The following is a 25170-nucleotide window of genomic DNA, read 5'->3' as shown; positions in this document are numbered from 1 at the left end:
TTTAGCAGATGTTGAGAAGGTTTTCAGAGGAAATGGAGATGGAGTATCTCTTAGGAAGTCTGGTTGCGTGAGGATCTGTAAAAGACGTTTAGTGCCTCAAGATACACTTTCCTTTTACAGCTTATATTGATACAGCATGTTCGACTGTTACCACAGATCTGATTCAGTCTTCAAGATATGTGTTTGTGTCTATTTGAGTGTCGATTACTGTTGTTTATATATTTACCGTACTAAATACTCTCAGTATATCTACAGTGGGTGCACTGGGGATTTAAAAACAAGAAAAGCAATATTGTGATCATTAGACTACATTTGTGATTCTTCCTCATCTCATGACTTGTTATTATGATCTATCTATCTATCTATCTATCTATCTATCTATCTATCTATCTATCTGTCTGTCTGTCTGTCTGTCTGTCTGTCTGTCCGTCCGTCCGTCCGTCCGTCCGTCCGTCCGTCTATTTCTGTCTGACTGCCTATCTATCTATCTATCTATCTATTTCTGTCTGTCTGTCTCTCTGTCTGTGTGTGTTTGTCTGTCTGTCTGTCTGTCTGTCTGTCTGTCTGTCTGTTGGTCTGTCTGTGTGTGTCTATCTGTCTGTCTATCTATCCATCTATCCATCCATCTATCTATCTGTCTATCTGTCTGTCTGTCTATCTATCTATCTATCTATCTATCTATCTATCTATCTATCTATCTATCTATCTATCTATCTATCTATCTATCTATCTATCTATCTATCTATCTATCTATCTATCTATCTATCTATCCATCTATCCATCTATGTATCTCTGTCTGTCTGACTATCTGTTTGTCTGACTATCTGTTTGTCTATCTATCTATCTATCTATCTATCTATCTATCTATCTATCTATCTATCTATCTATCTATCTATCTATCTATCTATCTATCTATCTATCTATCTATCTATCTATCTAACTATCTTTCTGTCTGTCTGTCATATAATCAAAGTATGTTCAACTAAAGTTTTTTCTAACACATTTTGATAAATAATTTTGGCTTGTGTTGTCAATATCACTATAATATCCTTTTAGTCTTTTGTAAATGTAACATATGAAGTCACCTACAGTAAGTGACGTCATTTTGGAGGTAAAACAGCAGCACAAAGAAAATATTAGCAATAGATTTTATGGTGTTTTTAGGTGGTTTGTGTCACATTCATCCAGTTTGCACAATTCACACAAATCAGTTTGATAACATCAACATAAGCGGGTTAAAATATGGGAATAATCTTCAGATTCAATTTAAATGTCCGAGTTTGATCAGAACATTTGTCTTTTATAGAAACACTGCGTTAAAATGCAGCACAAGCAGATTAAGTTTTTTTTTGAAGGTTTCAGAGTTCAGGAAGTTCTGCAGAACCAGAATGATCCGGCTGATAACATGCTGGACTGGAGCTCACGTTGGCATCAGTGGCGTTGGTGTGGCGTTGACCGGCCAACGCAATAAAACAGCCTCAGAGCAGATCTGGATGACAACCTCCTCTGTTCAATATTGCACTTCACAAAAGCCAATTTCCATCTGTGGACGTCACTTCAGTCTGAATACATGATTCACAGACAGACGGTATTTCAGAGTAAAGAGGAGTATTGTCACGTCGCTCTCTTTCTTCCCGTGGCTTTTGTTGTCCGTACAGAAGATCTTGTGTCTCGGGAGAACGACTCAAATGTGAACGTGTCATGAGGTCTTTGACTTTGCTCCATGTCTTTTAAAGTCTATGTGGATCTACCCACATGAGTAGAGCGCAAAAGTTGAGTTCCAGAAATAAAAGTCCTTTTCATTTTGTCCATGGAGAAATTGATCGTTTTAAATTACTTGACAAATAATGTTTTTCCCACTTCTTCATCCAATATATTTTCTTTCATGTGCATTATAGGAAGTTAAAATCCCTTTTATTTTCCCAATTTCTCTATTGACATATTATTAACGATATATATAATTATATATCATATATATTATTTTATTTCGATAATAATTTAATCGATAAAACTTGATTGTCGAATAAGCAGGTTAATGCACGTATGTGCTGAAATGTAAATCAGATACGAGTAGTGTGCATTTGGATCCTTTTGTTTTGTGCAAATGTAAGTTGTAGTATTGTGTTTATTTTGTGTAGGAATTAGGGGTGTCACGATTCTCCAAATCCTCGATTCTTTTAAATTTTCATGGTTCGTTTCGATTCGATTCCCGATTTTTACATTTATTTCTTTTTAAAGCACAGGTTGCTACATTTTTAGACTAGACTTGTATGCAATATAATATCTGACCTTTGTTCGCAGTGGGTTAGGGTTAAAGGGTTAGTTCACCCAAAAATGAAAATTCTGTCAGTATTTACTTACCCTCATGTTGTTCCAACCCCGTAAGACCTTCGTTCATCTTCGCAACACAAATTAAGATATTTAAGATATTAAGATCGCTCCTGTATACTAGTCCATAGGCTTCTTGAGGGAATGACTTGCTGTCCTCGAAAAGTCATTAAAGACATCGTTAAAATAGTCCAAGTGACTACAGGGGCTCAATCTTAAATTTATCAAACGACGAGAACACTTTTGTGCGCAAAAAACAACAAAAATAACGACTTTATTTCAACTATTGGTTTATTTCTCCCTCTGCGCGAGTCAGGTTACTAGTTTAATAGCGTAAGCTTCTGTTATTGTACGTCACACACATCACACACACGACCAGCGTCGGCCAATTGTGAGCCTACGTGTGACGTAGCTTTACGCAATCACACTACGTTAACTGACTACAGGCTCATGGAGAAGGAAGTGAATAGTTGAAATAAAGTCGTTATTTTTGTTTGTTTTTGCGCACAAAGTATTCTCGTCGTTTGATTCTCGTCGTAGTTAAAATTGAGCCACTGTAGTCACTTGGACTATTTTAACGATGTCTTTAATGACTTTTCGATGCCAGCAGTCTTAAGCAACCGAATGGTTACATTTCAAAATAATCAAGCTAAATTTTTTCACTTGCATTGGGGAAAAATGCGCGCAATCTCTCTCGTGATTTCCACGCCCCCGCCACCACTTGCAGACCCAGTGCACTGTCAATGCAACTAATCAAAGCTTATAAACTACTGTAAGCCAACACATCCCAGACTCTCAAACCAGTGTAACGTTATGAAATGAAACTGTATCATTACATGATCAACAATAATCAAGTCAAGTCAAATATATTTATATAGCACTTTTCACAATACAGATTGTATCAAAGCTGCTTCTCAGTATCAATCAAGACAACATCACAGTGTTTGTTTATTCATGATTGGTAGAGCTGATCAATGGTATGATGGGTTATTTAATTTGAATATAGGTTATAATCCTGTAACAATAATTAAGCCAGCGGCACATAAATGATTAACGTTAACTTTACATTAATCGACCACCACAAGTTTGGCTATTAAACAAACGCTCATTTATATTTCATAAGGAACACAGTCAGAGTTGACATCCCGTAACGTTAGGTCGTAGCTATTCTAGCTAAAGCAAGAATCAAGCTAACGGTAGATGGTCAGTGCTGATATATATGATTGGGACTGTCATATTACATTACATTATAGACCTTATGTAGCCCCGCCCCTTTTCAGCGTTGCGCTCGTTGTCTTTTGACTTCTGGTCTGTATTTCCACAGCGATCTTGCATAGGTATGAATGAACTGCTCGTAAAAAAATTCCCGTGCGACATTTTTTAAGACATCTGCTTTACAATGCTTATGATGAACATTACAATGCTCATGATAACTTTTGTTAACTCTACAATAAGTTAATCCACTTCACCAGCTAATTACTCCTCGACAGCGATGCCATAGAAATATACAGAACCGGAAGTTCAAAGACAATATTCTAAAGATGACGGCGCCCGCGTTTCTCTGGTGTATAAGGTTTATAAAGAGAACACTATTGTAATAAAACATTGTGAATTATTTGGGTTTGGTTGCCGTGGTGTTTCAGCTCATTGTTAGGGAAGAGGAGTTACACACTCTGAATAGCACGCACCTGAGACGTTGTGTTAGTCGTTATATTTGATTATTTAATAAGTAATTTAATGAAAGGATCAGTTGACTCACCAACTAGCTCTTTATTAGTTTTGCGCAGCATTTGCAGATTCGATGTGGCCATCCTAGAAGACAGCATCATCACTGTGTTTTACAACAGATTGATTTGTTGTTTTTCCTCTTTCTCTGGCTGTCTCTTGCTTTCCCCCTCATTTATATTCTTTCGCTCTGTATTTGCATGCATCTCAGATCTGCCGTTGGACCTCAGACTGAGTTAATACCTGTTTCTGATCTCCACCAGAGAGATGAGACTCATGCATTTTAATCACAGATGTGTGTGTGTGTGGATTTATTCTCTTTTCCCCGAAGCCCAAACTCGGACGAGAATTATATATGAAGGAAATACATGAGGGGGCGTTCAGGGAAAGTGTGTTCATTTATATTTGGTCTTGACAGGGGAATATGACAATATCCAGGTGAATTAGTTTATAGCAGTGGCATTTTTAATTCAACAGCAAAAGTTAAAACGACACATTTTTTCTGGAATCAAGTATTCAAGTAAACATTCAAAGAAATTTGTAGAAGTAATCAAATATAAAATAAAACCTGTGCTTTGATATCTCTATTCTCAATATGTTTTCTTACTCTGTTTTTATTTGTGTTAGACCTTTTTACCCAAAAGGTGTTTGTTTGTTCATACGACACAAGTCATGGGGGTCCAAAGTTGGACTTTAAAATGTCTTATTTTGCGTCCATAATAAAAACTATTCATACAGGTTTGGGAAAAGATGACAGAAGTTTCTTGTTTCTTAGCTAGATGAAAGAAAATATCAAAATGTCAGTGATAGTTTGAACACTGTAAAAAAATATTGATGGTTTAACTTAAAAAAGTAAGTAACCTGGGTTGCCTTAAAATTTTATGTTGATTGAACTGGAAAAAGTGAGTTAATACAGGGGGATTAATTTAATCATCAGAAACTCAAAATAATAAGTTATCTCAACTAAATAAATTATTATAAAGTTGATTTGACAAAAGAAAATATGTTGTGATAACAAATCTTGAAAATATTTTTTTACAGTGAAGAAAAACAGAGAGCATACGAGTCCCACTGATAAACTGAGCCACTGACAGCGAGTTAAATAGGCTGGTTTTTGTTTACATGCATATCATATGGATGAAAAACTTATTGTTTATTCCAAAAGAAACAAACTGTGAAATGTTTGCATTACAATGCAGGTGTCCATAGATGGCAGTGTAAATCACCATGAGAGCTGAAGAAGTGTGTGTGTTAACCTTGAATCCGTATCTTGTATTTGGGTCAAAAATGGGCACCCATAGAAATGAATGGGAAAAACTGTAATGTAGAGCATCCTAAAATAAGCCAAAATAAGACACCAGGTGACAGCAAAGCCACTTCATCTTTAGGTTTTAGCTTTAAGAACTTATTGGAATGGTATTTAAATTTGTATTATTATTATTAATAAATAATAATTTATTAATATTATTATTTATAAATTTTATTATTTTAGTTACAAAATTAAAAAAAAAAATAAAACATAAAAATAAGCATAATTTACATAGAAAATAGGGTACTTTTTGAAGTAAATAAATTCAAATTTACCCCCAAAATAAAAACAAACACCATCAATGGATAGACAAAACTTTATCGAAGACGGTGATATAAAATTAATAATAAATAAAAATTAGGATCACACCTGAGTCCTCTGTGACCACATTTGTCCACAGTTACAGGATTAAGGGCTATAAAGTGAGTACGGTTTGAGGGCTACAGGGATCATTTACCCAAAAGATGTTTGTTTGTTTAAATGATAAAAGTCACTGGATACAGAAGAGTACAGCTTCCCTTAGATTATTTTCAAATATGAAGGGATATTATTGATATTAAATAACACTCTTAGTTGGTTTAAATATTTTAGTTTTTAAAGTACAGTACGTTCTCCATTAATGCAACCTCAAAAATGAAGTTTGACACTTAAGTCACACTTATTTTGGTTTATTTATTTACCTATGCATTTGTTTATACTTTTTTTATGATTTATGTATTTATGTGTTTTAGTTTTAGTTCATTTTGACAAACAAAACTAGTTATTTTCAACTAGAGCCCGACCGATAAAGGATTTTGAAGGCCGATACGATACAAATATTTGTTGGTTTTAAAATCTGATATTCCGATCGGCCCATATTTATTTATTTATTTATTTTTTCAGAAACATGCAACAAAACTTCAGGAACATCAAAATATATTAAAGTTCTGAAAAAATAACGGACGTGTGGCGCGTTATACACGAGTGTTGCCAACAGGAACGGTGTAGAGTGCCCTCTGGTGGACAAACTATACAAGTCCAACACTCATGACATGGTTCAAGCGTGTTTCATCCGTTTTTTCATCATTATTTTTGAAATATTCATTTATCGGCCATTATAACTGCCGATACTATATTTTCAACAAAACGCTTTCCTGTAGCTCAATTAGTAGAGCGTTGGCGCTTGCAACACCAAGGTCATGGGTTCGATGCAGGGAAAAGCAAGAACCGATAAGAATGTAAATGTGTACCTTTAATAGTCGCTTTGAATAAAAGCATCTGCAAAATGCTTAAATGTCAATTTTAAATGAGCGATTTGTGAGGTCATCCAAAAGAGAAGATGTTTCACAAAGATTATGATTGTTCTCATCGTATCATATTGTTCACAATAAGTGCGGCAGTGCACATGAAGAACATTAATAGAGTCAATTATGATTTCATCTTGATTTTAACACATTCACTTTATATCATCAGGCCATCTAGCTCTGATTTATGGCTGTCTTTACACACATGGCTGTTTCATTTGTCATCTCTGATCGCTGTGTTTGCTTCCTGGAGGTCAAAGTCATGCAGGTGAATCTCTATAACTGGTGAATCTCTGTTGAGATTTAAGGGCTCCCGTCGCCAGCGGCTGCTCTTTACTCCATGACTTTATTTGGTCAGATCGTACACGGACCGCCAGGGTCTTTGATCTCAGCAGGGTTTTCCATGATAAATAGAGGAACGTGTAAACCTACAAGCTTTATGGAGGTCGAGCAGGATTTCTCTTTTAGATGCTCAACAAAGAGGAATTTGCCCCTTTAGGATCGCATGACCTTCAGCGCTCTTTGTGTCAGATGTGAAGAGCTTCGACTTTCATCTCAAACCTGAAGCTGATTTTTAACACATTATTTTGGTCCAAACCGCTGCATGTTTGCTTAATCCACATTAGTACCACCTTGGCAACTAGTGTATTAACTGACCTTGTACACTACCATTCAAACGTTTTCAACTTTCTATTCATCAAAGAATCCTGGAAAAAAATGTAGCACGGTTTATACAAAAATATGAAGATGTTTTCAACATTGATATTAGTAAGAAATGTTTCTTGAGCAGCAAATCAAGCAAGGATCAAGGATCATGTGACACTGAATATGGCTAGCCGTTTTAGCTTTTATTCATTTCCAGGATATGAATTCTTGATATCAACAATTACATGTTTTGATATCAACAATTAAATTTTTTTGATATCTGTAATTGTATTTACACTAGTAAAAATTTCTCCATAGACTGCCATTTTTTACTAGTAGAAATATATTTTTTTGATATCAAATTATCAATAATCACATTGTTACTAGTAAAAATGTGAGTTCCTGATATCAATAATTAAATTGTCAAAATTTTCAGTTTTGGTATGTGAAAATGTATTTCTGATATCAATATTATTTCAAATATCTAAAATGGCTTGCTCACTAGTAAAAATCACATTCATGATATCAGAAATTAACATTGTCACTAGTAAAAATTGAATTATTGATATCAAAAATGAACATTGTTACTAGTAACAATTCAACTGCTGATGTCAAGAATAAACATTTCTTGATAATAATTATTTTATTTCTTGATAATTTTAATTCTTGATATCAAAAATAAAGGTTTTTACTAGTAATAATTGTATTTCTGGAATTTCAACTAGTAAGAAATCAATTCTTGATATCAACAATTGGTTTTGAATGGCAGCCTATGGGGAAAATACAATTGTTGATATCAAGAATTCATATCCTGGAAATGAATAAAAGTAAAAACGGCTTGCTATAGACTGAAGACTGGAGTAAAGATGCTGTGAAGTAAGCTTTAAATCGCAGGAATAAAATTGTTTGGGAAAGCAAATCTTTAAAGAGAGACTGAGGCTCTTTTTTAAGAATACGTGCAAGCATGAGTAGATGGAGAAGCAGATTTGGTGGGAGCAACACACAGTATCTCACAGAGATCTCACACCCGTCTCCTAAGAGTTAAATCGTGCTGGTTTCCTGCTGTAGTTTACATTCCCAGAGCTGTTGAGATTGTAGATGCAGCTGGCACGGGCAGCCGGAGTCACAGAAGTCAGACGCTGGACCTCCCTTCTGTCTCAGATTGATTATATATTTCTCTCTCTTTCTGCTTTAAAGGACCCGTTAGAAAGCCCAAGTATGTGGAGGGTCCTCGTGTTCCTGGAGATGCGCTCATGTCGTCGTTGAGGAAGGAGCCCGACGGTACGACTGGTGAGTGACGAAACATGCTCGACACGCTCTATTCTTTTCAGATATGTGTGTGTGTGTGTGTGTGTGCTTGCTGTCAGAATCAAGTCTTTATTGGTTAGAGGAGAAGATTGTTGATGATGTCAGGATTTCAGGATTTATTGAGTTTGTATCTGTATACTGTATCAGTGTAGACAGCATCAGTGATTATAATGACTTCTGTTTGCTTTTGGCACGACGCTCACTTCCAGTGTAGGCAAATGTGAGCCGTTAAGCGACTGAACGCCACTGAGCGCTGGTCATGGTGTGAAGATGTATAACTAACTATTCATCGATGTCTTGCTCTGTAGGCGGGCATATGCAAATGTATTTGCCCTGGTGACATCACAGATCCTGCAAGATCAAAACAAGCTGTTTCTGGAGCTTGATTAAATAAATGCTTTGTTTATAATGAGGAGGAGGTTGTAAGCTTTTTTTAATGGTACAAAGACCTCTGATATGTAATTTGTTGTTGTTTTCTGTGGAAGTTTCATGTTTGTACCTTATGCATGTAATCAAAGCAGCATGCATTATTATATTTGCTTCATGCATTTTGAATTTAGATAATTGCATATGCGTGTATGTGCAGAATAAGCACACTGACTATACAGTATATAACAGTAACTGTGTGTGAATTGTGTGTGTATGCAAGTGTGTAGTCAGTTGGATGTAGTGCAGTTTCTGTGCTGGGCTGGAATAGAGTTGGCAGTGTTGTCTGTGTGTGTATCTTTAGCTTCATATCACTGGACACAGGATTGTGTTGGTCAGAGGAGCATGTGAGACATCAGAGCTTTCCAAACAACTGTGTGCAACAGGGTGGCGCCAGTCGAATGCCAGCTGTCTGTGGCACACCACTGTATCGCACTGGTCACATGATGTCATCAGAAGGTGTCCGCACTGCAGGGCGTCAGAGATGGATGACTAGGCAGTGGACAGCTGATGCTGATGCTACTAAAATAGTGTATAAAATAGGATTTATTTTACCATGGTGCTGTAGATTAACATTGATGTCTTTCAACATTAAGTTTAATTTAGTGATCGGCGACGTCTAGTTGTAATTTGGCGAAAATTGGCATTTTTAAATAAGTTATTAAGGAAAAAAGTCTTTAAAAAAAGGAGAATTGTGGTTTATGTTACTTTCGGTTCACACTGGAAATATTAGATTAAATAAATCAAGCTCATTTTGCATACTTAGGGCCCCATTGAATTTTGAATTTGAATTTTTACTTGAATTTTTCTGAGTTCTGTTTTAATGGTTTAGTTTTATAATCAAAAGGGATGTCTAAAAAATGGATTCAAATATGATTTTACAATTTTTGGATTCTAATGAAATGTATTATTAAGAACGGTGGTGATCAAATTTATGCATAAAACTTTAAACACTAAATTACAAAAAAAAAAAACTTAATGTAATCAAATAAAATGTGAACAATTCCTTTAATTGTTTGGCAAACAAAGTGCTGCACAACAGATGTTTACAGGAAAAAAATGTGTGATATCCCTTAAAAATATTATTTTAATAAACGGCATTGTTATTATTACTTTTTAGAAGTACATCTACATTCTGGTGCACAGTAGTAGTATATTTCTGCATAATGTCGTTAAACCAAACTTTTATTTTGTTGGGTTGTAGTGATGACCTTGGAGTGTCTTTGAGTATCTGACGATAGTTTTGATTAATTCATCCAAAATTTGACTAAATTCCGTGACATTCCGTGTTCTTCAGCAAATTCTTATTACTGAATTCTATTCTGTCCATGTTTTCTGTTTTGTAGAATTCATACACTCTAAAAAATGCTGGGTTGTTTCAACCCAAATTTGGGTCAACTATGGACAAACCCAAATGTTGGGTAAAAATTAAAGTGAAAGTTGAAGATGGGGTAAAATTTGAAATGACATATTTGACCCAAATTTGGGTTGAAACAACCCAGCATTTTTAAGAGCTTAGGCCCCTTCATACTACTTTTCTTCTTTAGAAAATATTCTTTACATGCTCTTTGTGTTGGTTAGTATTTAAAATGCTGAAATGCTTAATAGTACTCAGGTTTGTTCAGGTTGTTGAAGTAGGACCAAAATAACCTGGTTTATTTACTGCATATCTGTCATACCTCAATGACACACCCCAGTTACTGTAGCTTCAGACACATATAAGGGTCAACACTGTTTACATGGAGGACTGTCACGTTATTTTAACCCTGAGAGACTTTATATATAGCATCTCCAGACCTTCCCCCAGGCTCCAGTTTAACATCGTCTTCAAGTCGTGTTGGAATGATCATATTCATGAGATTGCCACCGTAGTATAGTCACCAGTGGAGGAAGGTGTTTTGTGAGCCATGACTTTCCCATTTAAGGCCGTGTCAATTAAAAAGGCCATATTATGCACTTTTACAAAGCTTGATTTTGGTTTTGGGCTCTACTAGAATGTTTTCATGGTTGAATGTTAAAAAAATTACACATTATTTTCCTCATATTCTCCATTGTTGTGGCTCCTCTCTTCCCTGTCTGTCAGTAATGCTCTGTTTAGTTCCTGTCTCTATGAAGCCCCTCATTCTTAAAAGCACACTGTGCTCTGATTGGCTGGCTGGAATAGTGTGTTGTGATTGGTCACCTGGTGTTTGGGAAATGACCATTATTTTGCTTAAAGGAGTAGTTCACTTTTGAAAAAACTTTTGCTGATAATTTACTCACCCCCATGTCATCCAAGATGTCCATGTCTTTCTTTCTTCAGTCGAAAAGAAATGAAGGTTTTTGCTGAAAACATTCCAGGATTTTTCACCATATAATGGACTTCAATGGGAACCAAACAGTTCAAGGTCCAAAAGACAGTTTCAGTGCAAACTGTTCAAAGGGCTTTAAACGATTCCAGACGATGAATAAGGGTCTTATCAAGAGAGACGATCGCTCATTTAAAAAACAAAAAACAAAACAAAGTTTAAGTTTTATAAGCTCAAAGACACGAACGCGCATCACAGAACAGAGCAAGACTAGCATTTGAGCTTATAAAACGTAAACTTTGTTATTTATTTATAAAATGAGTGATCGTTTTGCTTGATAAGACCCTTATTCATTGTCTGGAATCGTTTAAAGCCCTTTGAACAGTTTGCAGTTTGCACTGAAACTCATTTGGACCTTGAACTGTTTGGACCCCATTGAAGTCCATTATATGGAGAAAAATCCTGGAATGTTTTCATCAAAAACCTTAATTTCTTTTCGACTGAAGAAAGAAAGACATGGACATCTTGGATGACATGGGGGTGAGTAAATTATCAGCAAAAGTTTTTTTAAAAGTGAACTACTCCTTTAAATAATTCACCATTGCTTATAGTTATTTGTTTACCTGAGAAGAAGAGGGATAGAAATGTTCTTTTTGATTGAACAAAATACACTTACTCCAATATTTTTATATTAATATTACATTTTCATTCAGTTTAATTTTTGCAAGTTTTAGTCGTGCATTTGTAAGTTGCACTTTAGTTTTTCACGTAGTATCTATATTATATATAGTATCTACTATATCTGTAGAGATCTGTCTATATGTTTTAACTTCATATTTTAATTGTAGTAATTAGAGATGGTTCAAATGCATTTTAATTTCAAATTTTAGTTATAGTTAAAAAAACAGTTGAGGATCGTAATTTAGTAAGTTATTTACCTTCTGATTTTAAAGCCTTCTTTACACAATCTTGTAAAAGTACACAGACTGGTTAAATGTATTAATGTAATGTTCAACAGAATTCCAACATTTCATAAGCTCAATGTACAGTATGTGTACGCCACCTTAACTACTTCTCACACATGCACAGGTGAAATCGCTAGGTTGTTATATTATTATTTTATTTAGGATTAGTTTTACACCTTATATTTTGTAATTTGGCAAAAAAAAAAAAACTTGTCTTAGTTTTTCCCTCACTTGAATGCAGATCAAGTCATAATGAAGTTTCCGAATTTGCCGGTTGCACTATAAAGGCATCATAGCGTCTGCGGTGGATCTACGGCCTGCAGGTCTCCATATCCGGCTCCCTTTCCCACCTCGGAGAACAGCGGGACACAAAACAGCTCTCGGCATTCCCAAGACTTCCCAACCTTCCTATGTTCCTGTATATACCTGTTCTCACGCCTCATCTCCCAAACATTCAGATAAACTGTAGGAAGAAAGCAAATGTGGAATTAGTCAGCATGCTTCACTAATAGCATTAATAATGCATAATTATCCCCAGTATGTGTGTACTTCATAATGATGGTTAATTACTCTGTCCTGCTGCCAGACTTTCAGCTTTTTGACTGAAAGTGTTGTAGGCGTTTGTTTAACACGCACTCGTTTCCTTCGTCACCTGAATCACAGCGCTCCAAAGCGGTTCAGCAAAAGTTGGGTCAGAAAAATGCTGCCAAGAGCAAATCTAATGTGGTTGATGGTTTTCCTGTGATTAAAAAAAACATCTTTGAATAATGGAGTTTTTTTTTTTTTAATTTGCAGTGAAATCAATGCAATTTTTTGTTTGCATTGATTAACTTATAGGTTGTTACTCTGAAATATTTTCTTTCACTGCCATAGCAATTATTGGTAGACATGTTCTTGCATTGCATTATTATGCATTGACTTATTTGTTAACACATCAACACAAAGGGTCCTGTTTTAACGATCTAAAGCACGTGGTGCAAGTGGACTAAAGTCGTGTCTGAAGCCACTTTTTTTAACGTTTAACGATGGGAATAATGATCTAAACGAGTTGTCGCTATTCTCTTAATTGAGTGATGTGTGTGTTTTGGGTGTAAAACACTCACTCAAAAATTCTCTCCTCTCAATCTGCATGTTTTCTGTAGGTTGTGAACTTCCTTCTGTAAAGCAGAGAGATCTGCATTCATCAGGTGTTCATTAAAAATCTTGCTGTGTGTGTGACAGAGAGAGAGTTCAGCTCTTAATGAGAGTTTTTACACACACATTCTGTAGAATCAGTGTCTGTAAACACTCCAGCAGATTGACACTACAACACACACACACACACTCCTGCTTCCTCCATATCGTCCTGTTCGGCTTTAATGGCCTGTAAAAATCTCTCATGATGGTGAGGATGTTGTTTTGGTTTTTGCCCTTCGGTCGTGACATATTTAAACTGCAAAGTTATTTCAGAGAGTAATTTTATGTATATCCAGGGGCGAACTGGAGATCTCTGCAGATGGAGAATATTTACATGTTTCCAATGAGTTATTTTTTTAGATATTTGTTCCTGTGACACTGATATTACTTTGCTGTTTTTCATTATTTATGACCAACAGTGCAAGTTACTCTCTCCCTGAAACTGAACTTGTGATAAAAAACATGAATAGTGAGTCTATCTATCTATCTATCTATCTATCTATCTATCTATCTATCTATCTATCTATCTATCTATCTATCTATCTATCTATCTATCTATCTATCTATCTATCTATCTATCTATCTATCTATCTATCTATCTATCTATCTATCTATCTATCTATCTATCTATCTATCTATCTATCTGTCTATCTGTCTATCTATCTGTCCATGTGTCTATCTATCTATCTGTCCATCTATCCATCTATCTATCTATCTATCTGTCCATGTGTCTATCTATCTATCTGTCCATGTGTCTATCTATCTATCTATCTATCTATCTATCTATCTATCTATCTATCTATCTATCTATCTATCTATCTATCTATCTATCTATCTATCTATCTATCTATCTATCTATCTATCTATCTATCTATCTATCTATCTATCTGTCCATGTGTCTATTTATCTATCTGCCCATGTGTCTGTCTATCTATCTATCTATCTATCTATCTATCTATCTATCTATCTATCTATCTATCTATCTATCTATCTATCTATCTATCTATCTATCTATCTATCTATCTATCTATCTATCTATCTATCTATCTATCTATCTATCTATCTATCCATCTATCCATCTATCTATCTGTCTGTCCATGTGTCTATCTATCTATCTGTCCATCTATCCATCTATCCATCTATCTATCTATCTGTCCATGTGTCTATCTATCTATCTGTCCATGTGTCTATCCATCTATCCATCTATCCATCTATCTATCTATCTATCTATCTATCTATCTATCTATCTATCTATCTATCTATCTATCTATCTATCTATCTATCTATCTATCTATCTATCTATCTATCTATCTATCTATCTATCTATCTATCTGTCCATGTGTCTATCTATCTATCTGTCCATGTGTCTATCTATCTATCTGTCCATCTATCCATCTATCCATCTATCTATCTATCTGTCCATGTGTCTATCTATCTATCTGTCCATGTGTCTATCTATCTATCTATCTATCTATCTATCTATCTATCTATCTATCTATCTATCTATCTATCTATCTATCTATCTATCTGTCTGTCTGTCTGTCTGTCTGTCTGTCTGTCTGTCTGTCTGTCTGTCTGTCTGTCTATCTATCTATCTATCTATCTATCTCTCTCTGTCTGTCTGTCTGTCTGTCTATCTATCTCTCTCTCTGTCTGTCTGTCTGTCTGTCTGTCTGTCTGTCTGTCTGTCTGTCTGTCTGTCTGTCTGTCTATCTATCTATCTATCTATCTATCTATCTATCTATCTATCTATCTATCTATCTATCTATCTATCTATCTATCTATCTATCTATCTATCTATATCTATCTACCTACCTACCTACCTACCTACCTACCTACCTACCTACCTACCTACCTACAGTAGTATATCTGATCCTCTTGTTTATTACTGAATGAGGAACTGTAGTTCATGCGAGGCCAAGTGTGTTTGATCGTTCACAAACACTCACAGGTTATCTTGACCTACACTTGCGGTCTCGTCATGTTTTTCCGAAAGAAAGTTTGGGTCGCTTTGATTTCTTCATATCTGTGGGAGAAACTTAATTTCATCCCAGTATTTGTGTCTCTTGTGTGTTCTGCTCTTGCGTCTGAAAAGTTTCTGAGGAGATAATTCACTTTGAGAGGTACACCATCAAGAAAATCCAATGAAGGACATAAATGTTGTGATTGCCTCTCGAGATCTCCAACTCAAACCTCTGAGGCTTCATGAGATGCATTGAAACTCCTCTCCCGCAGTTTGTTTTCTTGAAAAATCTGACACTGGCCCTTAGATGATGTCATATTTAGGTAATAACTTCAGACGTGAGTACATTAGACATTAGTTATGAATCTCTCAGTGTTTTAAGGCTGTTTAAAAATGTTTTTCTTGCTGAAATGTGGACATGATTGAAAACTTCTCTAGTTCAAATGCTTATTCATGACTCATGACCAATACATAGGTGGCAGGTCTGTTCTTATGGGTCAGTGACCGTAGGGGAAAACAATGCCAAATTATGTAATAATTTTTTGTTACTATAGCAATATAATAACACTTATTAACAGTGCAGTGATTATCTCCCGCTAATAGCATGAAACTATTGACATTCAAAGGATTTATAATCCAAAATATATATTTTTTCTGTTCGGTTTATGTCATGTTCATCAATTTGCATGTTGATGGGCCAGTGCAATTTATGTTAATGTTTATATTATTTGATTTTATTCTTTTTCAGGATATTTTGTTGACTTTTTCCACTGTTATCCTAAAGCAAGAGCAGTTGAGACACACTTCTCGATAGTTTGCTTTTACTCAGAGATTGTTTTTACTCTCTGATATGTGAACAAACAGACACACAAACACAAAACAGAGCCGTGTTGTTATGAATTAATAGTCATACCTGCCACCCACCACTAACCTCTCACAGCTCGTTAATTAAGCACAGAATGTTGTTGATTGGACTTGATTGGCTGTCATGGAGATCATGCGGGTGGTTGAGGCTCATTGGGACTAGTGTTGTCAATAGTACCGAGTTCGCTACTGAAATGTAAAAAATTTTACGCTTTGAGCGCTGTTGAGCGTAATCGTAAAACACCTCTGATTGGCCATTGTGTTCATCATCGGATATGTCTGTTATTGGCTATGATCTTTGTAGCCAATCACAGACATATTTGATGAGTGCGTGTGAACAATGAATACATAAACGTAGTCCCGGTCACGTTAGAAGCTGGGGACTATTTTAAGACGCTGCGTCATAACATTACGCCTGCTGCACTTATGGTACGACAGTGAAGTTTCCTGATTATTACGCAGGACTGAGAGTATAGTTCCTAGTCATATCAGACTAGAAAATCGCAACTTTACATTTTCCGTCGGTTTTAATGCACGATGTAACAACAGAAGAGTCAACTTTTAAATAGGAAAAATATCGAAACACTTTGGTAATTTTTTTCTGAAAAATGCTAATGGTCTCAATGATGTATGCTAAGCTATGCTAAAAGTGCTACTGCCAGAACCGGAGATCGACTGAATGGATTCAAAAAAAGGTAAAACTCAACAGTTTAACTCTGGGGGAGTTGTAAAATGAGCATATTTCCAAAAAAATTGGAGTATCCCTTTAACACGCCTAACGCGCCCGACGTTTTATTCGCGCCATTCGTTCAATTCGCGCTATTGAGTTGTATTTGCATCTTTCGCGCCGCGCTCTACACCTCATTCGCGTCGCAGACATTTTTTACGCGCATAACGCGTCTTTGCATTGACTTAAAGTCCCCGTGAAATCAAAATTGAACCTATTTACTTTGTTAGCGCATATTACTAGTCTTGTGGTTGGTGAACAATTAATCCTTGCAAGTGAATATATATTAAAAAAATGTTTTACCTTAGTAATCTTTAATCAAAATCTGAAAAGTTACTTCCGGTCTGGAACGGTTTCTTTTTCTGATGACGTAGGTTTCACAGTTTGGGTGGGGAAACGCTTAACCACTCCCCTCAAACCGTTAGTTTGCTATGAGCGAGAGATGGAGAGGAGGAGCGCTAGAGTAAAACCCTGCCCTCTGTTCAATATTCCGTTTCACTTGGAAATACGTCACAGCACTGGAGAAAAATCGTTTGCAACTTCCGGTTCACGGGGACTTTAACATTTAAATCATTCACGCCTGACGCGCTATTCGTGTCCGGTGTGAACGCACCATTAGAGAGTTGCATTTGGTTCTTTGTATGTCAACGTGAGCTTTGCTCCTGTATAGAAGAGGACGCTCTGTTTGTCCTCCCTGTACTACATCTATAAGTGTGATGTGGATAAATTTGGTTTATGTTCGCCTGTGGGCCGGTGGACATGCGTGATGTCATTGCTGTGTCACATTCCCCAAGGCCACGACTGGTACCTGCTCACGCGTACACTTTCTCTGCCACACAAATGTACTATTTTTATCCCCGGGCCTGCGGAAGATAAAACATGTTTGGTTTGTTCATGACTCTCATGTGCTCGGTTTTATGAGGTGCTCTGTATTATTAATGTTAAGCAATAGTCCCGTTTTATGAAGGTGTTTGTGTATTAATACGTCTGTTTGATGAAAGCTAGAGTTTTACAGCGGGTTCCCAGGAGCAAACAGAGAGTATTAAAGGAAAAGTTCTCTCAAAAATGAATTCACTCACCCTAATGTTGTTCCAAACCTGATTTAATTTAATTTAATAGTCAAGTGGACTACTTTTATGACATTTTCTTGCTTGACAACATCCCATCTTATGTTTTATAGAAGAAATTCAGAGGCATGAGGATTCTGCTGAATGTGTTTCTGCTGTACAGTAACGCCCAGGTGTGATTTTAGGATGGCTCTTCAAAGTAAAGATGGCTTATGAGTGTCAGTTGTTTAGAATATGTTTCAGTGTGTAGTCTCAGTCTCGGACGACACGCCCAGGACCACCCACAGTCCTTTTACAGACCGTCTGCACTCAAACCTAGACAGCAGTTGTGAAAATCTCAAGATCCAGGTAGATGCCATTTGTCCAAATTTCAATTTTAACCGTTCTATTTAATCAGAAACGATTTTAAAACAGGGCTTTAAAGGTTCTCTGAGCGATCCTGGGTGTTGACGTTCGGAATATTTTCAAACAAATCGGAGGCTAGCTAGACCCTCCCTCCTCCGCATCTCATCTCCTCCCCCTCCCTTCCGTCCTTCCTGAAATAATTGTGAATGTGCATTTCTAGCTAATTATATCCTTGTGTGGGTTTGGCGAACATAAGCGTCAATTTAGAAGAAAAAAAACAATTTAACGTTACCCACCTGTCCAGCAAAAACAGAGCAACCTGACGTCGGACTGTAAGCCCTTCTGCCGCCGGAGTTCTCGCCATCGTTAAAAAGCTTTGCTACCGATGTAAATTCGTAACTTCGCACATTCTTTATCCGACTCCTTCTTCTTTTTAATTTGTTCTTCAGAACGACGTCTCTTTGGTCGTGTGTCGGCCATTTTTCAAACTTCCCTCTTATGCTTCTCTCTCCTTCACACACACACACACACACACACACCCTTCATGTGCACGCGCACTAACCCCCCAGACCCACCCTCAAATACTTCTTGCCAGTGATTGGCTGGAACACTGTTTGTTAGGTTTCGTGGTCCGGGTGAGACATGATTGTTTTTGTTGCCGTTTGTGGAGCCTACAGAGACCGCGTTTTTTTACAGTGTGTTTAGGGGACAGGCAGCTAGCCGATAGTGAGGAGACGTTTGATGTATGTGACAAAAAATGTTTTGGCCCAGCATCGCTTAGAGAACCTTTAAGTATAAAATACCGAACTAAGAGTTATTTTACTAATTATTGTATATTTAGTTCTGATGGCAGCTCATTTGATATTGTGTTTAGTGTCAGTGGTTGAGAGAGTTGTATGTAGTGAATGTTTCCGCTCGTTTCTCTACAACACCCAGCACTGCTCGGCCGGTCTCGCCTCAGCGTGAGGGAATCTGAGAGAGACAGAACGAGTCGTGTCACATGCGTGCAAATTAAACCAAGTCAGAGCTGCTGGCCTAATCAGTTTAGCCACTGTAGAAAGAGAGACAGAAAAGGATTGATGTCACGGCGGTCCTGCCCACTCCACGGCAGAAAATGGCGATAGCTTAAAGGGGAACTTGGCAACTATTTCAACTTAATAAAACCGTTTAGAAAACCAATGCACTCACACCATTTACTGATTTCCCCAGCACCCTTAACTTTCTTATACCCTCTTTTAGTGTTGTCAAAAAACTTGGTACTTCGGTACCAAGTCGGTACTAAAAAAAAAAAAAATGTTATGGTACCAGCTTTTCTAGGTACCGAATACCAGGTTAATCCAGTTCTAGATGCGCTGTCTGAAAGGTGCACAGTTGCGTCCTCTTCATAACGCTGATATGGCTCTCTCTCTCTCTGAATCCACTTGTTGACACGAAAGGAGGAAAGAGCCACATATGAAATATTTTGGATTAGGCTAATGTCACGTTGCCATAAGAGGCCGATTACATGCAAATTCGCAATTTCAAATATAGGCGCGAGGCAAGCGCGCTCATAATAAAAACTCGTTGCATAGCAACGACAGACGCCGCGTGAGAGCAAGCGCTTTGGAAAGAATAAGCACGCGCAAAAATATAATAAAAAAAACACGCCCGATATGTGAACAGCCTCTAAAGTGCTTTCGGGGTAGTTTTACGAGTACATGAGCACAGTAGTATCCAACCGACACCAGAGTACTACTGGTATTAGTATCGATGCATCCCTATTTGTGTCATTTAATGTCAGTGCCAGTAGGCGTATTCTTGCCTTTATAACTCAGCAGTTTTAAAAAGCCTTTTCAAAATTAAATATGAATGCAGTTTTAGATTAAATAAAAGTACAGTCAAATCAAATAAAACATGTTTTTTCTCCTGTAGCCTATAGTTTGGTAATGCTACAATAAGATACCATTTATCAACATTAGCTACTTCACATCAACACATGGAGTGAACAATATATTTTTACAACATTAATTAATGTTTGTAAATGTTATTTAATAGAAACACTTGATTGTTCATGTTTGTTCACTTTATTCATTGTGCATTAAATAAATGTAAACGGATTAGAACTTTACAAACAACTTTAAAAATGTGTTAGTGTATACTATTGTTTATTTTAGGTCATTTTATCTAATCTTTTTCTAAAGTGTTTATAATACAAATGTACAGTTTCCATACTTGTAAACGTGATAAACACTTAAATATATGTAAATTTAAACTAAGCTTTGGTACCGAAATTGGTACCGAGAACCGTGAACTTTTACTGGTATTGGTACCGAATACTGAAATTTTGGTACCGTGACAACACTACCCTCTTTCATCTTTTCCCTTTCCCACTCAAAAATCACATGCTCCACAGATTCAATATTTTCACAAAAGTCACACTTATAAATACTTATTTAACCCACAATGTCCTATTCTTAATCTCGTAAAGATAATTTCTTCCCTTCGCTTCCTTCCAGTGACCCTCTCTGTCCCAAACTTTTGTTTGTATGTTATATAAATGTCTTCCTTTCTCCTCCGCATCCCAGTGTGCCTGCCACTGTTTATTGATTTTTGTCCAGATTTGTGCTTTCGCTTCTGCTTTACTTGTAATTGTAATTACTGTATCAACCTCTTCATGTTTACTCACTTGGTTTGCCATTCTATCTACCATTTCACTACCCTTCACTCCCACATGTGCTGGAACCCATGTAAACTTTACCGTTATTCCCATCTGACAAATCCGTGAATGCAATTCTAGTATTTCATATATTATGTCCTGTCTTGCTAGTGACTTAAAAGAATGCAAACTTTTCAGAACTGCACTTGAGTCTGAACATATAGTCTTCTTCTTCTTCTTCTTTCCGGTTTAATGGCAGTTGGCAAACCAAACTTTAATGGTGCATTCCCGCCACCTACTGGATTGGAGTGTGGATAATGTTATGGTAGTACTGACCTAAATCCTGTTAATTAAATGAGTATCCTTTAAAAAAATGAAATAATAATTCATATATCTTAAATTGCTTTGGGCCATTCCCTAATAATGCTTTGATAGACAAATCTTCAATTTCTATTTCTCTTAATTCTTGTAATAATTTAAATCTTTCTCTCGTATACGCCTCACACTTCAACAATACATGTTCTACACTTGAACATATAGTCCTGATCACTTCATTATGATATTCACCTAGGTCCAACCATTTCTCAGCAATAATCACATGGGGAAGTAAAAACAAACAAAACAAAAAAAGACTATGAACAGATAATAAATATCAAGTAGAAATATTATGTGATCAAGTAACTCAAATAACAGTACAAACTTCAATAAGTAAACTTCAGCAATAATTAAAGGAAGTACACATTAACATCAACCAATTCCCCTTCCTTTCCCACCATACTTGGTATCTCCCACTTCCCATGATGCAACACAGCACAGGTATAAAAAGCATGAAAAAAGTCCATTCCAGTCTTTTGCCCAAATCAAGATGGCTGCCACCATGCTGCTCCAGGTGACAATCAACAGTCTGTAGCAAACCTTAAATGTCCTCACACTCTCAGAAAAAAGGTACAAAAGCTGTCACTGGGGCTGTACCTTTTCAAACGGTAAACTTTTGTCCATTTTATGTGCTAATATGTACATTTCAGGTGCTAATATATTCATTTTATGTGCTAATATGTACATTTCAGGTGCTAATATGTACATTTCAGGTGCTAATATGTACATTTCAGGTGCTAATATGTTCATTTTATGTGCTAATATGTACATTTCAGATGCTAATATCGACATTTTATGTACTAATATGTACATTTCAGGTGCTAATATGTACATTTTAGGTGCTAATAAGTACATTTTAAGTGTTAATAGGTACATTTTAGGTGTTAATATGTACATTTCATGTGCTAATATGTACCTTTTAGGTGCTAATAAGTACGTTTTAGGTGTTAATATGTACATTTTAGGTGCTAATATGTGCATTTTAGGTGCTAATATGTACATTTTTAGTGTTAATATATGCATTTCAGGAGCTAATATGTCAATTTTAGGTGCTAATATGTACATTTTAGGTGTTAATATGTACATATTTTAGCATTAATATGTACATTTCAGGAGCTAATATGTCTATTTTAGGTACTAATGTGTACATTTTAGGTGCCACTAAGGTACCAATATGCAGCCTTTGGGTACAAAAGTGTACCTTTTGAAAAGGTACAGCCCCAGTGACAGCTTTTGTACCTTTTTTTCTGAGAGTACAGGGTAAGTGCACAGGTGGCCAGTCTGAGATAGTTGTAGATATATTTGTGTGGTTAATCCATCTCTCATGTCGCTGGCACACTAAGGTAAATAAAGAGTCTTTTAAAAACCGAGTATGTGTTCATGTGTTTTGTGGAAGGGCTAACAAGGGGTCACAAAGTATTGAGGGTAGCTCTGTGACAAAGATGAAATGTTTGTGGCCTTAGTTTTAGTAAACTTTTTTGGTAACACTTCACTATTAACTAGTTTGCTTAAAACAAAGCACTATTGTAACTATTTTAATGTTTTTTATTCTTTTTAAATGACCTTTAATTTTATTTAAACTGGTTCATTCGGTCTGTCCACTTTAATGAATCGATCCAAAACTCTGATTCACTAATTCATTTGCATCGTTGTTTATTTCTTTATATAAATGAAAATGCTTAAGATTTTTCCTTGTGTCCATTTAGTGAAAAACAAACATCCCTTTATTATTTTAACGAGATTGTTTTTTTCTGTATTTTCTGCTCAACTGCAATGACTGTTTATATGAAATGAAAACAAGTTAAAGCACTCTTATATCTAAATATTAGTCAAATAGAAATCGAGGTACAGTATATAGTCAAAAGGATGAAAGATTTTTTTAGCTACATCTCTCAGCGCTAATTTGACGTCGTTCTCAGCAGAAATCGACCTGGGCAACTGAAATAAATGACGGTATAAGACCTCAGCTAATTAAAGCACATGAGTTCAACGTTAATTATTGATTCTGAACATGGCGGTGTGTTGGGTGTGGGCCGCGGGCGGTGTAAAGGGCACCTGTTAACAGCTTGTTGCATTGACTCTGGCATTCGCAGTAACAGATGTTTTGCCTGTACTGAACGAAGAGCATTTGTTTGGCTTTCCTCCGGAAGACGAGAGCTTTGCTGAATGTCCTCCGGCGCTGAGGGTTTCGGGGAGCATGTAAATGTGCCCCTGCTGCGCTCAAGCATGAATGAAAGCAGACGTTGAGAACACATTTGAGAGGGATTTTGGCTTGTGTGTTGTTTTTTTTAAATGTCAAGAGATGGCATCTGTGGAAGTGATCATGCTCTTCAACTAGGGCTGGGTATTGACACATTTTACGATTCGATTGATTCAATTTGATTCAGTGACTCTGGTGTTCATAGTTGCACGTTGATTCAGACACCCACACGATCTCATTTCTAAAGCATTCTGCTCTGTCTATTAAACCTTTGACAAGTACGATCACAGCGAACGTTCACATCTCTGTTCTGACCCAGAGAGAGCAGTTGCTATGTTTAGGTATGAAACCTCTTCACAGAGTCTTTTCATACACGCATAATTCACATAATTACAGAAGTACTGGGATAAAAGTTTGAGTTTAAACACTGATGTCACTTTAGCGATCAAAACATAGTAAATCACCTTTAGAAAGTAACTTCACGCTTCAAATAAAGACTGTGTTAATTGCATCGTTACACCAGTAGGTGGCGACAGTTGACTGTAAAAAAACCGTATTTGTCATTTAATCATTCATTCAAGAGATTCGTTCAAAAACGCTGATTTATCCATCAATGAAATGAGTGGATTAGTCATTGAATCATTCATTCAAACATTCAAATTATTTTTTATAAAAAAAAAATAGTAACATTTTTGTCTGAACCTCTATTAAATTACTTGTTATTAGGTCTGTCAGTCTTCCTCTACAATACTATTCGAATTCCATTCCTTATTTTATTTAATATTCGAATAATATTCGAATATTAAATGCTAAAATGTATCCTATTATTAATATTTACAACATCGCCAATGCCACTATAGCACGTGGTTGTTGTTGCACGTTCAGTCCACTAGAGGGACGTCTAATACACATTTTATTCATGCTGAATATGGTTGAAGCGCTTCCGATGGTTTTCGGCTCGTCTCTGCGAAAACACCACCAGAAAGTCTGAAACGTATATCGTTCTTTAGCGCTTTTTAAATCGTTAAACATTTAGGCTACCATTTTTGACAGTCGTTATGACGATACACCGCGGATAACGTGCACAATTGTGTTACGATTCAAAAACTTTATTGTTCATCAGAGCTCTTTTATGAAGTTACTTCTTTGAAGGACATATTTAATGAGATTATGCCTGAAAAGGTTCTGGATTTTTTTTTATCATATGTTAATTTAAAAAAATATATTGTATAATATGACTTCTTGTTTATATTTGTTTTTTTGTTGTTGTATTTTTGTAAATGAATAGCTCTGACTGCTGACATGGCATGAAATAAAATAATCTGAATCTTGTTCATCAGACGAAACAAAGACATTTCATTTTCACATGCGCGCAAGCCAAGGCGGCGGAAAGGCAAGATTGCATATAAAAGAAAATTTAAAAAATATACATTAAAAAGCAATATTCAAACAGTAACTTCAGCATTCTAATAGTATTGATTTTTTTTGAATATTCGAATTTCGGAATTCGTTCCAACAGACCTACATGTTAGTTTGTTTAG

General features: G+C 36.1%; 1 protein-coding gene across 3 annotated transcripts in view; it reads left to right on the top strand.

Moving 5' to 3' along the window:
- tanc1b (tetratricopeptide repeat, ankyrin repeat and coiled-coil containing 1b) overlaps positions 1-25170 on the top strand; it is a 169952-nt gene that overhangs the window by 56520 nt on the left and 88262 nt on the right. For all 3 annotated transcript variants that reach the window (XM_039683286.2, XM_039683285.2, XM_089133454.1), the window contains one exon: positions 8488-8580. In XM_039683286.2, coding sequence (XP_039539220.2) covers positions 8488-8580 — 93 coding nt within the window. The remainder of the gene's footprint in view (positions 1-8487; positions 8581-25170) is intronic.

This window comes from Pimephales promelas, chromosome 7, assembly GCF_988280905.1.
Source record: "Pimephales promelas chromosome 7, fPimPro1.hap1.1, whole genome shotgun sequence".
Taxonomy (NCBI): Eukaryota; Metazoa; Chordata; class Actinopteri; order Cypriniformes; family Leuciscidae; genus Pimephales; species Pimephales promelas.
This window is presented reverse-complemented; position numbering and strand designations above follow the sequence as displayed.